Source organism: Anguilla rostrata, chromosome 8 (assembly GCF_018555375.3).
Source record: "Anguilla rostrata isolate EN2019 chromosome 8, ASM1855537v3, whole genome shotgun sequence".
Lineage (NCBI taxonomy): Eukaryota > Metazoa > Chordata > Actinopteri > Anguilliformes > Anguillidae > Anguilla > Anguilla rostrata.
In genome coordinates this window covers 29,462,680-29,482,108 of record NC_057940.1, presented here as the reverse complement: position 1 = coordinate 29,482,108, position 19,429 = coordinate 29,462,680, and the positions used below count along the sequence as shown (strand labels likewise).

Here is a 19,429-nt window from a genome sequence, read left to right as displayed (position 1 = left end):
CGCTCTTCTACTTTTAGTGTTACTTCGATATCGTATTTCAATTTCAAATTACTGGAAATAACAGATTTGTTACTAACAAGTCATACATATTTTTATCACAACACAACAACAATATAGCTAGCCAGCATGGTTTTCGATAAATGACCGACAATATGTTTACTACTTACTATGTTTTAATAAAACTATTTATTAGAAATTGTCTATCTCTTGCCTACTGCACCTGTATTGTCTAAGTGCACTGTGATTCTGATTCTCACAATATGTGTATTCCTTTCTAAGTGCGAAGTTTCGTTACATCATGTACTGTACAGCATATGGTTTGTAATGACAAATAAACCTGACTCTGACAGCTAGCTAGCTACCTGCTGATCCAGCCCTTCCTAACGTTAACGTTAGCTAACCGAAACTTTATAAACGATATCTTTCATGCTGGCGCTGACAGACCAACTAATCTACCCTGGCTGTATATGACCTGCTCTACATGGTTGGATTTGGAATGATTTTCTCCCTTCTTAACATTATTGTCCTGACCATTGAAAAACTGCATTAAGCTAACCAGTGACACAGCATTTGTCGTTGGTATAGCTAGCTAGCCACCGGTGTTGGGTGCAGTTGGCCCTAGCTGCTGGTCCAGAGTCAGCTATTTTCTTTTACTAATTGTTAAAGCTAGGACCTGGGAAGGGAAATCTGATCTCAGACCAGCATTTAGGGGCAGCCTTGGCACCGCACTTGGTGGGTAGACTTACAAGCACACGTGGTTGTGACGTGATACGTGCGACTTTGATTTAGTGTAGTTCAGGACCACCAGCACACCGTAGGCGACAGTGCTACCCACTGCACCACCGCGCCGCCTTTTTTATTATTATTATTGAAAATGACTGATGGCTGGAATGCTGGTTACATTCATACAGCTGAATATTTACAACAGCAAAGCACTTTAAAATGGCACAAATGCAATGTATCACCCAGGACTCAAACCATCAGGTTACTGCCCTTATAATGTACAAGCCGCCTGTCATCAGTTTGAGTGACAGCCAGAGGTCTACTGAGGGAGCGAGGTAGAATTTTGTCAGGGTGTGAAACTGCACACAATTCATCAGCATTTACTGGCCATTAACTGGCTGAAACAGCACTTCAGACAGTAAATATATATTTTTTTCAATTTACTTTTTTAATCTGGTGTTTTGACAGTCAAGCCATCGGCAATTTAAAAAATAAAACTGTTTAAATCTGCAGAGCCTCTCAGTCTTAGGTGAGAGGAAAATAAGTTGTGCAGGTGCAGAGCATGTGCAGAGAAAGAGCTTTTCAGTTATTCAGAAGGTTCTGGAATCCCTTTATTTCTGCTCGTCTACATTAACGACATCTGCATATTTTTTTCAGTGAAAAACATCAACTGAGCTCCATAAGGAAAACACAGCCACAAAATTAGCTACTTTAAGCTTCTGGCGCAATATAAAACCCATGTTTTTATGTTTGCCTCAGAGACAAGTTTCAAAAAATGTTTTCTTTGTTGCAGTGTAAGACTAAATGCATTTGGGATTTTTCTCGATGAGACCAAACAAGGCAACACAGTAACTCAAACATTTTTATTTCTTTGTTATAAAAATACATACAAAAATAGTGAAAAATAGAATTAACTTGCATGAAGCAGATTAAGTGAATTGATGTTTCATGTTTTTCTTATCATGGAAACCTTGGTAGATTAAACTTGATATAAAATTCCATTTTTAAAGCACAAGAGCTTCACTTGACGTCATCGAGCCTCAGCGTCCACCCGTGGCCGTTCACAAAAGGCTCGAGAGGCAGCTGCACCGTCAGGCCACTGGGCTGCAGGGCAGACCAGCTCAGCTGTCCAGAGTACCCCAATAACGTCACCTGTGCACAACAGGGAAACAGTGGTTCTCAGTCATGAAAGCAAGGTTTAAAAGAGAACAGAAGCTCTTGGGAAGGTTCCAATGGCTTTGGTTCATTTGCTTTTTACCTTAGATAAGAACTGGCCCTGCATTCAAATCTGAAATCGACAGGTATGAGCTAGGAAAATTTGTTTGTTTTTTTTGCACAAGGGCACAACCATCTTGGCACAAGCTAGGTTGTGACATCACTGGCAGGATTAATCTTGACTGCTCAATGTATTCCTGTTGCTAGATGGCTGCCATTCAATGAGCTCAACGATGATTTTGGAGGAAAGTAACAAAGCATTGCTCCGGGATGCTCAAATGAGTATTACCAAACAAAACGTTTTAATTTTCACAAACCGCCTCTAATGAGACCAGAACTACTGAGCTGCTGGCTGGCTGCTCTGAAATGGCATCTTTAAGCATACAGTATTCTTTCAGTCCACATAACCAGTATAAAAGTTATTGTGCACCTCAAATGTACTCAATGAAAACAATCTGGATAAGGTCAGTGTATTTCCCTTGCCAACGGAATGCGACATCGATTAGCAGGGCAGCCTACGTTGAGAGAGCCATGCAGACACGGTGGTTACAGACTGGGATACACCAGCACAGCTGTGCTTACCTTTGTAGAGGGCGACGTTATTGGCTCGGCTAACTTCAGCCAGGATTCTGACGGTCGGACAAGGATGAAAGCGTAAACTTGGGAGCCCTTCGAGGTATACCTGTGAAAGACAGAAAACACAAACACGCGCACAGTTCATCTCCAGAGACTCAAGCTCACAGGCTTCAGTGAGGGGTCAGCTACCTCAAGATAACGACAAACCAACAAGAGCATTAAAAAAATACAATGAACAGCTAAACCATGCATCCTCCTCTGGGTACACAGACTTTTTCAACAATGCATTCCTAAACGTTTCAATCCAAAAGTAACCTTCACTCAACCCATAAACCACAAATACATGCAAGACTTACACTTTCACTAATGCTACTCAAATACCCTGCACATCATAGAGCTGTGTACATTAGGCATGCTGGTAGGGCTGGTAGCGGGACTCTTACCACACGGTCTGGGTGGAGTTCTCACTCTGCACCCTCCATGGCCGGGAAGCGTACACCGCCTCCCCGTTGACCTTCAGCCAGTCGCCCAAACCCCGCAAGCGCTCCTCGAACACCGGCGGGATCGTCCCCTCTGCCGTGGGGCCCACGTTCAGCAGGTAGTTTCCCCCGAAGGCCACAGTGCGAACCAGGTCCTGGTCAGAACAGAACAGCGCGACGAGACCACTGAGCTGTACAGCTCTCATTTACTGAAACCAGGGTTTCATTAACTCCACTGAAAGACACTTATATTTGTGAAGAAAAACCCAAGGAGAAATTCTGGAATAACAAAGCACATTTGCAGTTGATCTGTTGCAGTTGAACGATCTCGTGCTGAGGACATCAGATTATAATGCCTCAAATTTTCATTTACAACATTTTCGAGCGAGAATTTATGTATGCACTGATTTAAAATCAATGTGGAACAGTCAAAAGCTCATTTGGAGTGATAAGAGCGATAGGTAAGAGAACAGTCTTTGTCAGGTGGTTTTGGGCTCCGCCCCCAGTTCTCACCTGTATAATACTGGGCAGGTCCAGCAGCTCCTTCAGCCTCATAGTCCTCCGATAGCCCCAGGAGTAGGTGTCCACAGAGGTGCACTTCTCCCACTTATGTTTGGGCAGCTGTCCCGGGGTGTACTTGTCATCACAGTTGTAGTATCCTCCGTGCTTGCAGCTGCAGCCAGCCCCCCAGCGGTCATTGGTCACCACCGAATCCTGTGGGAGGGGCATCTTTATCGAAGCCTCAGAGCTGTGCCCTGAGGATCAGAGCATCTACAGGGCCAGAGACCTCCTTCCCCTTTCTCCACCCCTATAGCACATGCTAGCCGCTATTATTGTACCATCCAATGGAGCAATGCTTGCAGATTTTGTTTTTTGTGTATTTTCTTCATTTTTTTCAGTGACTACACCCGTGCTTCTGTCTTTGTGGATTTTTGCCACAAGCTATTTCTGTTTAATCTGGCAGCAAAGTGAAGCAGTTAGTATTCAAATGTAGTTTTACACTAATAAATTTACTCACAGTGGGTTCCCAGACCATGGGAGAGCAAACGCTGCACTGATGAGAATTAATCTGCACCATGTGCCAAGGTTCATTTCTGTCTGCAAACCAAGCATCACACCCAAACAGTAGATTGTCAAGTCACTTGAGCATGTCGGACACTGAGGACCAGGGATTGTTCCAGGAGCAAGCCAAGCTATACCTGGGGACACTGCAATGAACACATTCCAAAAACTATGGCCATCCTTAACAGGCCCTGAGGCCCAAACTGTACCAAAACCACCTGGTCGGTTTTGATTAAATTTATACAACGGTAGAGCCTTGCCCAAAACAGCCAACTTTCTCTCCAACTGGTCAGGCGATATAGTAAGTAGAGCACACTGCACAATTTTTGTAAAAAATAATTACTTCTGCCACATGTCCTAGAGGCACAAAACTGTCCATACATCTATCACTCCGTTCTCAAGAACCCAGTCAGCCATATTGGATATTTCTCCACTTTAGTTTTTAAAAAACAGTTAAAAACCTTTCCTCGACTGTTTGACACATCACACATTCATTCACTGAAAGCAAACCTGCCAGAAATACTGACACTCAAATGAAGGCTTCAAACAGATATCGATGCCCATATAAAAGCAGTATGGTAGTACTTTCATATTGAACAAATATTTAAAAATCATTGTTCCTTTGTAGAGATTTCAAACTGTTTGCAATGATCAAACATCGAATTAGGAACAAATGTGTGCCCTAAGGGTTGCTGTCTTGAAATGACTGTCATGAGCCAGTGACATTAAAGTATTTTTCTGTATTAAAAAACCCCTTTAATACACCATCTCATGATACTGAATTTCATATGGACATCCAATTCTTTGGACAAATTTTCAAAAGGTCATCAAGGGGGGCACTATAACTTTAAAACCAACTGATACATTTTTTTTGCAGGATGTACAAGTTTAACAAAAAACATACAAAACAAGGACTTTCAGACTTATTAGTGACATGGCAGGACGGTAAACTAGCTGGCATCATAGCCATGTGTGCTTGGCTGCCATATTTGTTGCTTGCAGCTATAACCTTTTCTTATTTCCACTGTATGTGGACATGACCTATGTTCATCAGTACACACCTTCACAGGGCTGTCGTTGTAGAGCCAGGCCAGGAACTCAGTGGAATTCCAGTAAGAGTCTGGTGCTTCCCAGTCCCCATCTGACCATATCAGGTCTGGCTTGTACCTGAAAGACAGGTAAACATGTCAGCTCAAAAAAGCTGCTTAATTCCTCCTCTTTCAAAGCCAATAATACAAAAAGTAATGTGCTGATGTTGCAGGTTTAGCACCGCTATTCAAACCCTGGATCACGGTACAGAGTCAGTCATTAGACACATAAACATGGTGTAGAATTCATAAACTACCATACACAAAAATACAACAGTGACATATGACAGAGAGCAATCCACTTTAGTGAGGTGATTTACTTTTACAATTTTTGTGGCACATGACACACCAGAAGGCCAATGTGTGAAGCAGTTACCTGGTAACAAGGTCACGAAGTTCTGGTAGAAGCTTGTTGAATACAAACTCCTGTGTTTTAAAGCCCGATTTTTTATCAGACAGGTAAAGAGGGTGGAACCATTCATATAGGGAGTTATATAGGCCATAGTGTAGGGACCTAGGGAAAAGATATTGCAGAACATAATTTTCTTATCAGATTCCAATAATCATATAAAATTAAATAAGTAACATTTTAATATCACTTTAATAACAGAAGCAATTCAATATGTTGTGTGAACTGTTTAATGATACACCAGCTAGCTAACAATATCATAAACTTTCGCTAAATAGTTCAACTCTCTAACTGCAAACCTATAATATGTACTCATGCATTACAAGACATTTTTTACAAAGATGTCAGGGGTGTCAAACTCAAATTCTGGAGACCTCAGATGTGGATGCACAGTGTACACAAATACATTTAACAGAGTTTCCCTATAATCAACAGTCAATATATGCCTTCGGAAAGAGGCACCTGGTCTCATTATGAAACTGGTGTCTGACACCAATGAACTAAGTGAATGCGCTTTTACAGTGAGAATCAATCATTATGATCTCTGGCCTTTGGAAACTGTTAACACTGTACCTTTTTCGTACAGCGACTCCCAGGTCCTCCACCAGGTCCCTGTGAGGACCCGTGTCCACAGAGTTCCAGTTCCAGGAGTGTGGGGAGCCCCACGTCGTGAAGCCTTCATGGTGCTTGGATGTTAGAACCACATACCTGAAAGTGGCCAAACCAACAGTTACCGGAGGATTTCAGTTACTGATGATTTCTCAGTATAAATAACAGTGTTCTCAAATCATCAGTAAAAGAAAACAAGCAAAAGAGCATTACATTTAGGCTCTTTGGCACTTAATTATTACAACAGGGGTTCCCAAACCATTTTTCATTCCAGTCATTATTCCTGCTGTGTAACAAGCTGTTGATTTTAATTAGACACTTGTAATGTGTAATGAAGGATGATTTACCCACTTAATACCAGTTATGACCAACTTTCATGTTACAAAGAATTAATGCCTATTCCATATTCATTTTTAGCGCTTTTAATCAGGCAGATCAGTTCTCACTCAAACTCTCATTTATGTAATAAGCTACTAAACTATAAAATCAACGATGCTTTCAGTGGCGAATGTGTGAACACCTGCAAATGTTCAAAGTTAAATCCAGTTTCGGTAAGCTACATTTCACTCAGACAGAGCAACGTCAATTCCCTTTGGACTTACATGTTAAGTAACGATAAGTAGGCCTACATAGCTAGACTAACTATATCTTATCGTGTGATATTCTCATTATTTTTAGGTCAACGGCTTACTTTGCACCCGAAGCCTCGAAGATTTCAGCCCATTGGTCTGGATCGAAAAACTGTGCACGGAAGTCAGGGGCAAACTGTGGGTAAGTGAATCCTGGAGGGTAGTTTTTCTTCATGAATTCCACATATTTCGGGTTCGGATCGCCTTGCCAGTGCCACCAAAACCATTCACTGCCGAATCCGGGGACCGCGAAAACTCCCCAATGAACGAAAATCCCAAATTTGGCTTCATCATACCAGGTTGGCAGCGGTCTCGAATCAAGACTGTCCCAGTCCGCAGTGTACCTAGCTCCGGCTCCTGACGGCAAGGCAAGTAAAAGAAAAAATATCCATATCGGCAGACAATGTACGGGCATTTTGCAAGTTTGCTCAAATATAAAGCGGCCAATTCAGTTATTCCGGGAACCGTTGTTTCCTTTGTACAAATGCCTTCTGAGTTGAACGAGTCGTATGACTACCATTCACGTGCCATGAGAACAAAGTATTTTTTCGGAGGGGCTGATGGGAAGTGGAGTCCGCAGCTTCGAGGACGCATGGCATTTTATGTTTTTAAATCATCCGTGATCATGTCGCAACACAAGAACTGGTAACCTGGTACACCACCAAACTAAAACAGTGGTACAATGTGTACAACAACACTTACCGGTAATTAGCGGATGTACTAAATTACAGCAAAAATCATTTAACTTCACAATAGTCTATATTAAACTGTAGTTTACTATAATTTACATTACACTAGCATTTACACTCAACATTGGCAGTATAAATACACCCTGCTGTATTTAGGAACCACGATGCAGCGGCTTCAACTGGTGGAATGATAAGTCAGGTGCAGAATATCAAGATTCTGCAGTCGTTACATTACATTTATTTGGCAGACGCTTTTATCCAAAGCGACGTACAAAAAGTGCATTTCATGGTCATAGACAACTGCTTAACACAGGTTCAGTAAGGTACAATACTTATTTTGTACAGCTGTTTCTAGCCAAGAACACAGCTTAGTTCACACAGACCTATGAACACTATTCAGACCTAACCTCTGCAAAGCCAACTAGGCAGAAGAATAAGCTACAGTATTAGGGCAAATACAAATTACCAAAAAGTGCTGGGATGGGACAACATGTAACAAGTGTCATGAAAAAAAGGGGGGGGGAGAGATTTAGAGTGAAATATACAGCGTGGTGGTGGTTAGTCTAGGTATAGTCTGAAGAGATGAGTCTTCAGGCCACGGCGGAAAATGGGTAGTGAGGGGGAGGTTCGGAGAGGGACGGGGAGTTCGTTCCACCACTGAGGAGCTAGGGTGGAGAAGCTCTGTGATCCCTTTGGGCGGGTGGGAGGGGTTACAAGGCGCCCTGCTGCCGCAGAGCGGAGTGGTCGAGCAGGCACATAGAATCGAGTCATGTCCTGCGAGTAGATGGGGGCTGTCCTGTTGGCAGCAGTGTAGGCAAGGGTCAGGGCTTTGAACCGGATCCTGGTAGCGACCGGTAGCCAGTGGAGTGATCGCAGCAGAGGAGTGATGTGGGAGAATTTGGGAAGGTTGTAGAGGAGTCGGGCAGCGGCATTCTGAATCATCTGTAGTGGCTATATGGCACAAGCTGGCAGGCTTGTAAGGAGAGAGTTGCAGTAATCAAGGCGAGAGGTCACCATAGCCTGGGCGAGCAGCTGGGTGGAGTGCGTCGTCAGGTAGGGTCGAATCCTTCTGATGTTGTACAGAAGGAATCTGCAGGACCGTGATGTTGCCTTGATGTGCTCCTTGAGGTCCAGTTAGTCATCCAGGATCACCCCCAAACTCTTGGCAGAGTGAGAGGCAGTCACTGTGGTGCCATCAATCGTGATTGAGAGCTCACAAAGTAAGGAGGTCTTGCACGGGAAGAAGAGCAGCTCAGTTTTGTTGAGGTTGAGCTTCAGATGGTGGCTGGCCATCCAGGTGGAGATGTCAGCCAGGCAGGAAGAGATTTTATCATTGACCTGTGTGGCCGAGGGGGGGAAAGAAAAGAAGAGTTGTGTGTCATCTGCATAACAATGATAGGAGAAGCCATGTGAATTAATAACTGAACCAAGAGATCTGGTGTATAAGGAGAACAGCAGAGGACCCAGTACAGATCCCTGCGGCACTCCCGTAACAAGGGGATGAGAAGCAGAGGCAGACCCCTTCCAGGTGACCTGGTAGGACCTATCTGCAAGATAGGAAGCGAACCAAGACAGGGCAGTCCCGGCGATGCCCATCCCAGCCAAGGTGGAGAGGAGTATTTTATGGTTGACCGTGTCGAAAGCTGCAGACAGGTCAAGAAGGATCAGGACAGAGGAGAGGCGTGAGGCTCTTGCAGTGGCAAATGCCTCCGTCACAGCTAGGAGCGCGGTCTCTGTTCAGTGCCCGGATCGGAAGCCAGACTGGTGAGGGTCTAGCAGGTTGTTCTGATGGAGAAAAGAGGTTAGTTGTTTAAGTTTGTTAACAAGTTTGTTGCTCGTTCAAGGGTTTTGGACAGAAAGGGTAGAAGCGATACGGGTCGATAATTCATTACATCGGAGGGGTCTGAGGTGGGATTTTTGAGCAGTCCTGGTGATGCTCTCATTCTAGAACTGAGAGGCCTAGCAAGTTAATTCAGGATGCATAGCACAAATGGGGAAAAATGAATGGGGACAATTGCTTGTTCAGTACTTGTGTGGGGATGTATGGTCTGATGATGGATATTAGATAACAAGGTGCTTTGTCCTTGAGCGCACTGTAGGAAAGCACAAAGGTCTTAGATTTTGTAATGTGACTGTGAATAATAAACATAATTATATTGATAGAATTCCTTTAGATGACATACCCATTTAAACAGTTCAGAGACTGAACACAACCGGTAAAACTAAGAGGAATTAAATTGAGCTCAAGCTGGCTTAAATTTGTCCATTATGACAATGATACAAATGTTTTTTTTTTCCATTTGACTACAGTACCTCTTCAACTGCTAAAAACATAGGCTAATTAATGGAAATGCAGGTGCACTTATACAGATTTTTTTAATGGAGGGTTGCATTTCACAGTAGACACTGCTTTTGAAATCAGTTCAAATTTAAGAATAGAAAAAGCAAACATTACAAAATCGGAATCGGAATAACACAATAAATATGTATCCTTTAAAAAATTTCTTAAAAATCAATTGACCTCTGTACAATGAGGAAAGACTGACAGGTGTCACATTATCTCCATAAATCAAGCTTTATTTACAGATATAGCAAAATGAAAATATTTCAGCTTTTATCGTTTCCTTGATTGATTTTCTTTTCCGATTCTCTTCTTTGGAGTCTTCATTCGTGTGCTTTCATAGGACCGAGAGGGAAACCTGGCCCACGGGGAGCGACCGTGCACATCACTGAGACTGAGGGCTAAGGGCGGCCGCTACGCCAGCTCAGCACCTTCGTCTGCTCACAGGGTCCGTTAAAGCCCGCTAAACGAAAGAAACCGGGAGCCATTTCCCACAAGTTCGAAAGCTGCTGTTTTCTGAAGTACAGCACAGACGAGCAAATAAAATATATGTTCATATATCAGTTCCATGAGACAGCCATGCAGGACCTGTACATGCAGAGAATTTGTCTAGTGCCTCTGGCCCCACACCGCTGGGCTGCCTGCTGGTGGAAGCTGGTCTCCTGTCAGATTATTCGGTGAGTAAATGACCTCACTCTTGCAAACTGGAGCAGTGGCACAAGGTTTTGCAGGGCACCTCCCTGACACACTTTAAAAGGAGCCCCCTGCTTGTTCGCCTCTCCCACCCACACAGCTCTCTCTGCACAGCTGGGGAACTGCTCATCAGCAGGAATGAGTCCTGACCACCGCCAGACTGCCTGCACAATGAGACACTCGTGCCCTGCTCTTCCCTTCAGTAATACGCTGTGGAAAAATCCAAGGCTGACCCCACTTTACCCTTAACATGGAGGAAAAAAACTCCCCCTGGTCAAGTAGTAACATCACATCTTTGGCCCCCTTCCACAGCCCTGATTGGACGCGTCCTGTGGACGCCCTCATGATATCACGCCCCTACCCTTTTCTCCTCTCCACTCCTCCCACTTCCTGTCCCTGGCTGCTGTGGCCAGCCTCAACTTCTCATTTTTAATTGTTGGTGTAGCTGGGGAACGGAGGGAGAGTTAACTTCCACCACCCTATAATAGACCCTCATTCTCTGTGAGCTGCCTTTGTAGCTCCTGCTTGTCTTCTGGGTCATCGTCTCCACCGCTGGGCTCCGCCTCCTCCGCATCGTCCATGTACATCGGCCAGTCGCCGTCCCCATCGCTGCGCTCCGCACCCTCCGATTGGCTGCTGAGATTAATGGGGACGGAGTCGTCCTGGGTGGTGGTGACACAGGTGCAGCCGTCGCAGAGGCCGAATCGTTTCAGCCCGTGTGACACCGGTCCCGTGAACGTGCGCCGACACCCCTTACACACAATGGGCCAGCTGGAGCGATGCACCTGTGAGAAAAATTTAAACACTTAATGGATTTCAGAATATTGCTTACGCTTCATTACTGCATTAGCAAAGATCTTTGTGCCCCTCTGAAGCAATTCAGAGCTCAGTGAAGCTTGTTTTCCTTAACTGGATGTGCATAAACACGCGTATTTGGCAGTGTTGTAAAGGTAGTACCAGGGAGAGCTCCAAAGTCTCCTTACATCTTCATATGAACACCCCCTGTCCAGCTGACATTGGACCGGGTTTAATGAAATTGCCCCATGGTCAGTGAAAGCAGGCCCGACAGGTTTGTTTTTGTTGTGCAGTATAGCTGTATTAGAATAACATGTTCACAGAAGCCAATGTGGGAAGCAGCAACATACGATGCTGACACCCAATCGAATTTGGGGGCTAAAAGGCGAGAAGGCTTGTTTTAATCTGCAGCCTGGCATTCAGGCCAGCTGAACACAGGAAAACCAAGCATAAAAAACACAATGGTTTATATATATATATATATATATATTTTTTTTTAATCTCTCTCACACACACACACACACAAACATGCGCGCACGCATGCACACACACTCACACACACACTCACGCTGAGGGAGTGACTCCGCAGGTGTTCTTGGCGGGTGAAGCGTTTGCCGCAGGTCTCACAGGGGTAAGGCCTCTCCCCCGTGTGGCAGCGGATGTGCCTCTTCATGATGCCCTTCTGTTTGGCTGTGTAGGGGCAGAAAGGGCACTTGTGCAGCTTCACCGGCACCACCATTCCATCACCTGGAGCAATAAAAACAGAGGGGAACCTGCAGTCAAGGCAACGGACATGTGACGTGGGACAAATCCCAACACGGACCCAGGGCGAGCAAGCCTATTCGCCTGGCAATATAAAACCTGCCATCACAACCTCTTCATTGAGCCTATGAGCTCAGCTATCAGTGTGCTACCTTGTCAACTATACTGTACAACTCATGATTAATATTAATTCTATGACATTTTATTTTACGCTTTTATATGATCAACGGCAATTTTACCAGCTGTTAGCTGTCACTATTTTGCATACCACTGCATACCAACTGTCAGCAAGCTAACAACCGCAAATAACTTAATGTGCATGCTGGAAATTTCAGTAAATGTGATTGTGCCTGTGATTAGCCTGACTCTTGTGCCCCATCTATAACTGTGAAACACACATAAGACTCTATTTAAAAGAAGAATATTTTAACATACTGTCCCTTTGTACTTACTGTAGTACAAACGCAACCATTTATACATTTTTTGTAGACTGAAGAATAATTCAAGCTAAAATTAACAAAAGGTCATGAGCTGATGTCATCAGCATAAGACGAGTCTTCACCTGTGTCTTCACCATACCACTCGCTCTGGATCTCCATGATGGAAGAGCCCCCGAGCCCCAGCCCCTCCTCCAAGCGGCTGGCCCCCTCCCCACCCCCAAAACCCTGGGCAAAGTGCTGGGCCAGCTCCTCCCGCCGTGGATCTGAGCCCCCCCTGAGAAACACCTCCAGGAACTGTTTCATGTGGTAGTTATCATAGTGCAAGGAGGACGGCTCGCTTCCAGGGGTGTGGCTGGAAGGGTGGGGTATGTCATCATCATCGGGCGGGGCTTGGCACAGGGGCATGTCCTTTGGCCCTGGCGAGCCCTCCCCTTCTTCATCAGGGTCAAACTCTGTCTTAGGGTGGACCAGCCCCAGGAGGAACCTGGAGGAGGAGTTAACCTTCTCCCCCTGGCTGCTCTTGATGGCCAAGTCCACAGGGTGAAAGCTGGGGAACTCCCCCCGGGAGCTCTCGCTCTCCGAGTCCCTACTGGGGGCCAGGGGTGTGGCCGGGTCGAGCGGGAGGGTGGACGCTGAGCAGGGCATGGCTGAGCTGGGCATGTCCGACCCGGAGTGGTCACCTCCGTCCGTCTGGGAGGTGGAGGCATTGGAGGCCTCAGCCGGAGACCCACTGTCTGCCACGCCCTCCCTCTCCCTCTCTCTTTCCCTCTCCCTCTCCCGCTCTCTCTCCCTCTCTCGTTCCCTCTCTCGTTCCTTCTCCTTCTCTCGGTTGCAGATCTCCAGAGAGGAGCGGATGTAGGCCTTGCAGAAGCTGACCACGTCGGTCATCTGCAGGTAGCTGGCCGCTGACATCACCTCGATGACATTGTCGCTGCGCAGGTCCAGCCGGCCCGAGTACAGGAAGTCCAAGATGAGGGAGAAGGCCTCGGAGGTGACGATGTCCAGGGACGCCGTGCTGTGGCGCTGGCCACTGTCCTGCAGGTAGTGGACCAGCAGGGCCCGGAAGTAGCCGCTGCCGGCGAATAGCACGTTGCGGTGCGCCTTGAAGACCCTCCCCTCCACGATGACGCTGCAGTCGCAGAAGAAGTCCCGCTTCCGCTGCTCGTTCAGCTCACACAGCAGCTTAGACTGGTAGGACGGCACCTCCATCTTTACCCTCTCCACACACAGCTGAGAGCAAGGGAGGAAGCAGAGGAGGTAGATGTCAGTGGATAGAAAGCAGGAGAGAGAAAGTGGAGAGAGAGAATTCTGGCACTGTCATTAAACCTGAACCAAAACAAAACACCCACTCCACACTATTCGCCCACACACATAACAGCAGTCACCCATGTGCTGAACTCTGGTTGACTCCCCACAGCAAAATGCATGACCCTGCCTAACCTCATAGTCTTCCCCCGCGTTACCAATAGAGGGTTTTGTGATTTGCGACTTTCACATTTAAAATGTGTAGGCTATTTTCAAATTGTGTCAGTTGTACATTGTTACAAAACTGCACATGACGCACGAGACAGGCTATACACAGTGCCTTATCCAAAGGAGGAAACACGCTGACAAACGTACCAACATGCCTTTTTTGGAGGTGGGCAGGGGACGTTAAACACAGCCTAATCTCTTACCTCGCAAATCGTGTGGACTGCAGAAAGCCCGTTAAGTTAATTGCTTTTATAAGGCTTTGATAGTCTACCTAACACTGCACATGAAATGTGCTGAACTACGCATATCCAAATCATACTCCGCCGAACACGAAAACCCATGCTACAACGTACCAACATAATCGTAGAGCTAATTCCTACCAAAGCGGGGCTCAAACCCTAATGTATTCAATGCAAGTCGATATAGTTGCATTCATTACTATTTAACTAGAAATTGTTTATCATCTTCGATGTATTATGTAAGCAATGCCGACAATTAAACAGATTTACAGAGGCCAAGAAATCTTACCTTCGATGTGAGATCTGTTGTAGGAGCAGTATTTCTCTGCCGTTGGTAATCACCTAGCTAGTAGGAGCTACTTCCTTTATTACTCAAACGTGACGCTACAGTTGACACGGGTTGACATATGACACCACTCGTTAAAGAACCAGAGGTACAACAAAACTGTCCAATGAGAAACGAAAGCGTTCGAAAGGGCACGTTCTATGAGCCCGAGGATTTCTGGGAAGTGTATTTTATTTTATGTCATTTTATTTTATTCTTTTGCGGTTATCGTTTCACGAAATCATGCTCTGTTCATCCTAGTCTTGGCATTCAGTGAATTCAGCAGGAATGATAAAAAGAACATGGCCTAGAACAATACCCATGTGTATGTATTTTGACAAAAGTAAATCGTTACCTATAATATATATTAAACATGACGAATAACAGTGATTAGTAAACATATAGAAATTTCTATAGTATGAAGATAAGATAAATAAACTATACAATGTCAGCTCATACTGCTATTACAACTGTAACGGCGATTTTGTCAGTAGTAATGTGTAGTAATGCTATTCTGGTCAACACTGTAATGTCCTCACGTTTACTCTCAACAAGCGACTATGCACTGTAATGACTGTGTGCAACACACTGCCAGCAGAAGAGGTCGCTACATCTCAATTTTAGCCATCAATTTTACTCGTTTCGGCGCACGGGGGGAACACTGCTGCATAGGCATGGTCCTTCCACACTTTGTTTCGCACTATGAGACAAGGTAGTTGTGCGTGTAGTAGAGACATATGTAAAAAAAAATTTAAAAGGAAGTTTTTTTTAGTAAAATGAAAATATAAATATGAATGCACACTATTACAGCAAGTTAACGCTATTTAACAAAACCGTCTTAAAATTACACAAATATTACCACATTTGGCCTGTCTTTTAGAAAAAAATAAATTAATTAATACTGTCTTTACAAGTACATAGTGTTGACGCGCGTTTTAAAATATAGAGCCGGCCACCATTGTACAGGCGCAGATTGATGTGAACCTGACAATGGCACTCGCGTCATGAGCCCCATTCAATGTGCAATCAAGTCGTCAGACGACTTGCTCTTGCCCACATTGTCTACAGCGGATGTGTGTTTATTTGCTTTCGCTCTGAAAGAAAATAGTTCTTTTTATTGTCGGACCGAGAAAGTAAACGTAAAGTTCCTGCTCACCGCACCCATACTTCACAATCCGTCACTCTGAAGTTTTACTTAGAGGTCATGAGGTTACTTATTTGTTTGAAGATTTTTTTCTGTTTTCCCCATGGTAAACTTGATGAATACAATGGCTTTGTGGTGCATGTACAGACTGCTGGATAGATAGGCCTACAGCCGTAATTGCTGTGTTGTATGTGAAATTCACGGAGCGATTTTATATCCTGTTCATAAATTCCTAATCACAATCAAAATGCTTCCCATCTCCTTGCTAGTGTCCTAACGAGCTCCACTATCTGTGAGCAAGTGTACGTTGTCAACCCCTTACATCTCATAATACATCACAGCCATTCAAATATAATATTTATATTTGACTCATGTACCCTGAGAAATTTGCATTTAGGCCAGACTTTAGCTTCATTCAGGGTTGGCATTTTATTTGCAATTTTTAATTTGGCCACAAAAGTCTTGACATGAACATCTACTGCATATCGGAAATTCAGTTTTTGAAATTCCTTTTGCTCTGAAATGTTTTTACTGATTTGGGATTCAGGTATGCAAACATTGGTATCAGAGGTTAGCATTACAAGCGGCATTTGAAACTTACAAATTCAGGTTATGATATTTTTATGGTGTTTGGTGATATGGTTTCTCTTCTTTGGACAAGTTATGGGCACAGTCTGTATGTATTTAGAATATGCACTGGTTCTTGGTTAGCACAGTTAGCCTGCACTGGAGATTTAGTGATGCTTTACCTGCTGGTCTGGTAGTGTTGTTAGCTGGCTCTGACATTATTGCTCGTATCCACCAGGTAAATAGATATTAGGGTCTGCTAAGTGAATGCTACGTATAGCTCAGATGTGAACCCCAACAATGATCACAGAATTGAGAAAAACTTTAGTTTCTCCCCAATACTGTCCAATCCTCCATTGATCTAGTTGTAATTAAGTTCTCTATGTGTACGAATCGGACAAGAATTGACAGAAGGGTTGGAAAGTGGTTGAAATGGTATGCTTTTGTGTACGTGTGTGCGTGTGTGTGCAGAGGGATGGCGCTGCTTTAATAGAGCTGAAGAATAGTGGGCACTTGTACAGATGGAACGAGGATGTTTGGGAGGGGGCGCTGGTAAAGGCCCGTCGTTGGGGAGTTAATATGCCAGGCGCCCCGTGACAGCTCATTCTCAAGACAGCTCTTCCCTCTGTGGTGGAGGAAGAGAGAAGAAATCTTTACTCTCCCTCTGTAATTACCACTTAATGTACTTTTGCAATTTTGAAACAGCCTTTCCCCTCCTTCTTCTATTTCTCTCCAAAGCTGACGTCTGGCAGAAATAAACAAGTCGCCTTTTTTATTATCTCATGTTTAGAATGAGAGAAGAATAATGATTTCAGCTCTCTTGGCCGCAAACTTCCGACAGGGTCTGATGAAGAAGACGCGGGGCCTTATTGTCTGGATTTGCCTTGCCTCAGGATTCATTAGACGCCCGCCCCCCCTCCCCCCCCCCCCCCCCCCCTTTCCATCTCGAATGTCACCCAGCTCCAGACTACACTGAGAGACTCCCCACATCCTCTTCTTCTTTGGCTCTGTCTCTGAGTGCGGCAGTTGAACAATTCAGTTTTGTGACATACAGCAATTACCGTTGTGCGGGAGATACTTTTGAAGGTCACCATTCAGTTATAATCTATGGAAACCTGTTGGCAGCATCAAAATTGGTTTACCACAACAACAATAATAATAATAATAATAATAATAATAATAATAATAATAATAATAATTCAGTAATGGAGGATTCATTTAAACTTGAGTCCCAGTGAATCAAATGTAGTGCTTAAGATTAGAGATAAGCATGATTTATATTCTGTTCTGAGGAGACCCTTGTAAACAGCATTAGCCTATAAGACATTTATTGTTCACGGTATATATATTCCAGTGGCATGGCAACTGTGTGTTTGGAAGTTCCTCAGCTTGAAAATATACCAATCAAAATCATGTCATGCTTGTAAATTTAAATTTAAATTTGCTTAATTTCACAACTCCGTGAATACATAACAAGATGGTCGATGTGCATCTCTTTTCTTCTGTATTTTATATGGGCCTCGATCCCACTGCCACCGCTGTCCCCTACCTACAGCCCGGCCGTCGCTGTGCCTTGCTGTAATTACAGGCTGGGATCGTTATAATTAAGTTCAAACATAGCAGCATGGTGGCGGAGGCCGGACGGCGTGATCCCTCCCTATCATGCAGACTCACCGCAGACTGTCAGCTCTCCAACACTCGCCAAGCCGCCTTGTTCCCGGTCCGCTTCTCCCCCGCTGGCTATCCCCACTCACGCAACACACCGAGTACGGCCAGAGCCAAGACGGAAAAGATATCATTTTTCACCACGCCGTGGCTCTCACGCGCACAAACACGGTCCGACATCATTTCTGGGAGGTAACCGGTAGATGACCGTAAACAGACTCGTGCGAAATCCCTGTTTTGGTCGACAAAGCAAAATGGTTTAGTGTACATTATTGCATTTATTTGTTTATTTTTAAGCAAAAAGTGTTCCTAACGCACAACAAACTACTCAATTCACACCCACTCTCCTTTCTTCTCTTCCTGCACACCCCGCTTAATCCCATTCTAGGAACTCTAAAATTAACTAGGCCTACCCTTTGGAATGCCCCCGCACGTTTTATGACCGTAACAAGCCTATTTCTTCTCTCTTAAAATTCCATCAGACCCAAGTGTTAGGTCGGTGGTGTTCTGATAACTGGCTTTCTGAGTGCAACATAAATGAATGTGGCCCTTGAAGCATGCACACATTGCTTGGTACCCTATTAAAGGTCAATATTGATTGCCCTTTTGTCGTGGTTTTAAAGTGATTCAATCACCTCCTTATTAAACACAGTTGGAGATGAATAAAGAGCTTAACAGTTATATAATTTACATTTTGTATCATTTCTGTCAAGTATAAGATAGTATAAAATAAGGCAATGCTGTTTGTTGAATGCATTTTTTTCATGGAACTTGAAATTATTTTGTAATCATTTGAATGTTTATTTATTCTGTGGGTATTCAAAATTCATATATTGAGAATTTTCATCACCTGTAATATAGTCTTACATTAAGTTGGCTATGTTATCACTGGGCAAGGTCACATACTTTGGGAAAATGTGCATCCAAAACGTACTTTCAAAACATTTCAGGTCTAGTGTAATTCCATGTTGCTGTCCATTATGCTACCCTGACACCATAATAGTGGGAAATAAGCCAAGTCTTTATGGAGTAGTTCAACAGAGACTGATTTACACCGTGTTTCCTTGTGCTTGCGCCATGCATGTGAAATTACTCTGTTGAAATACCACACCTACCCGTTGAGACACAGCCCGTATTTGTGACAAATATTAGAGAAATTTATCAACAAAGTAGCCAGAGTGGCGCTTTGGCGTGAGCTGAGAAGACGGACAGAATTATTTTCACTCTTTCATTTTTTTATCCCTTTTCATTTTCCGATTTGGCCAATAAAATATTCTGCCCTGTCTGTGATGTGGTTGGGGACTTGAGTCAGAATGAACTGATTACCACTGTACTGCAAATCCTTTGAGTCATGGCACAGAGCAACATTCTTTAGGATCTTAAAAATAGTAACAGTTTTCTGTTTTGTTTTTCTCGTTCAGTGTCTGTGGGGCATCCTTTCTTGGTTTTGGAGACCAGAATCATAACCAGATCTCTCTCTCTCTCTCTGTCTCTCTCCCTCCCACC

At 44.2% G+C, this 19,429-nt stretch overlaps 2 protein-coding genes across 3 annotated transcripts; both read right to left on the bottom strand.

Annotated features, from left to right (window-relative positions):
* Positions 1-1,572: 1,572 nt before the first annotated feature.
* Positions 1,573-7,373, bottom strand: LOC135261378 (tissue alpha-L-fucosidase-like). Its single transcript, XM_064347628.1, has 8 exons — positions 6,853-7,373; positions 6,126-6,260; positions 5,520-5,657; positions 5,117-5,222; positions 3,507-3,707; positions 2,958-3,148; positions 2,521-2,620; positions 1,573-1,875 (listed from the first exon to the last, which is right to left on the bottom strand). Exons 1-8 carry the CDS (start codon positions 7,203-7,205, stop codon positions 1,744-1,746), a joined length of 1,356 nt encoding a protein of 451 aa, XP_064203698.1. The 5' UTR covers positions 7,206-7,373; the 3' UTR covers positions 1,573-1,743.
* A 2,598-nt stretch (positions 7,374-9,971) lies between these two features.
* On the bottom strand, positions 9,972-14,653 carry zbtb8b (zinc finger and BTB domain containing 8B). 2 transcript variants are annotated; one of them, XM_064347626.1, is made up of 4 exons: positions 14,512-14,653; positions 12,633-13,740; positions 11,877-12,055; positions 9,972-11,298 (listed from the first exon to the last, which is right to left on the bottom strand). In XM_064347626.1, exons 2-4 carry the CDS (start codon positions 13,717-13,719, stop codon positions 10,993-10,995), a joined length of 1,572 nt encoding a protein of 523 aa, XP_064203696.1. In that variant the 5' UTR covers positions 13,720-13,740; positions 14,512-14,653; the 3' UTR covers positions 9,972-10,992. The 2 variants fall into 2 exon arrangements, with proteins under 2 accessions (XP_064203696.1, XP_064203697.1); XM_064347627.1 differs by having other exon boundaries at positions 12,633-13,728; positions 14,512-14,638.
* Between the last annotated feature and the right edge of the window lie 4,776 nt (positions 14,654-19,429).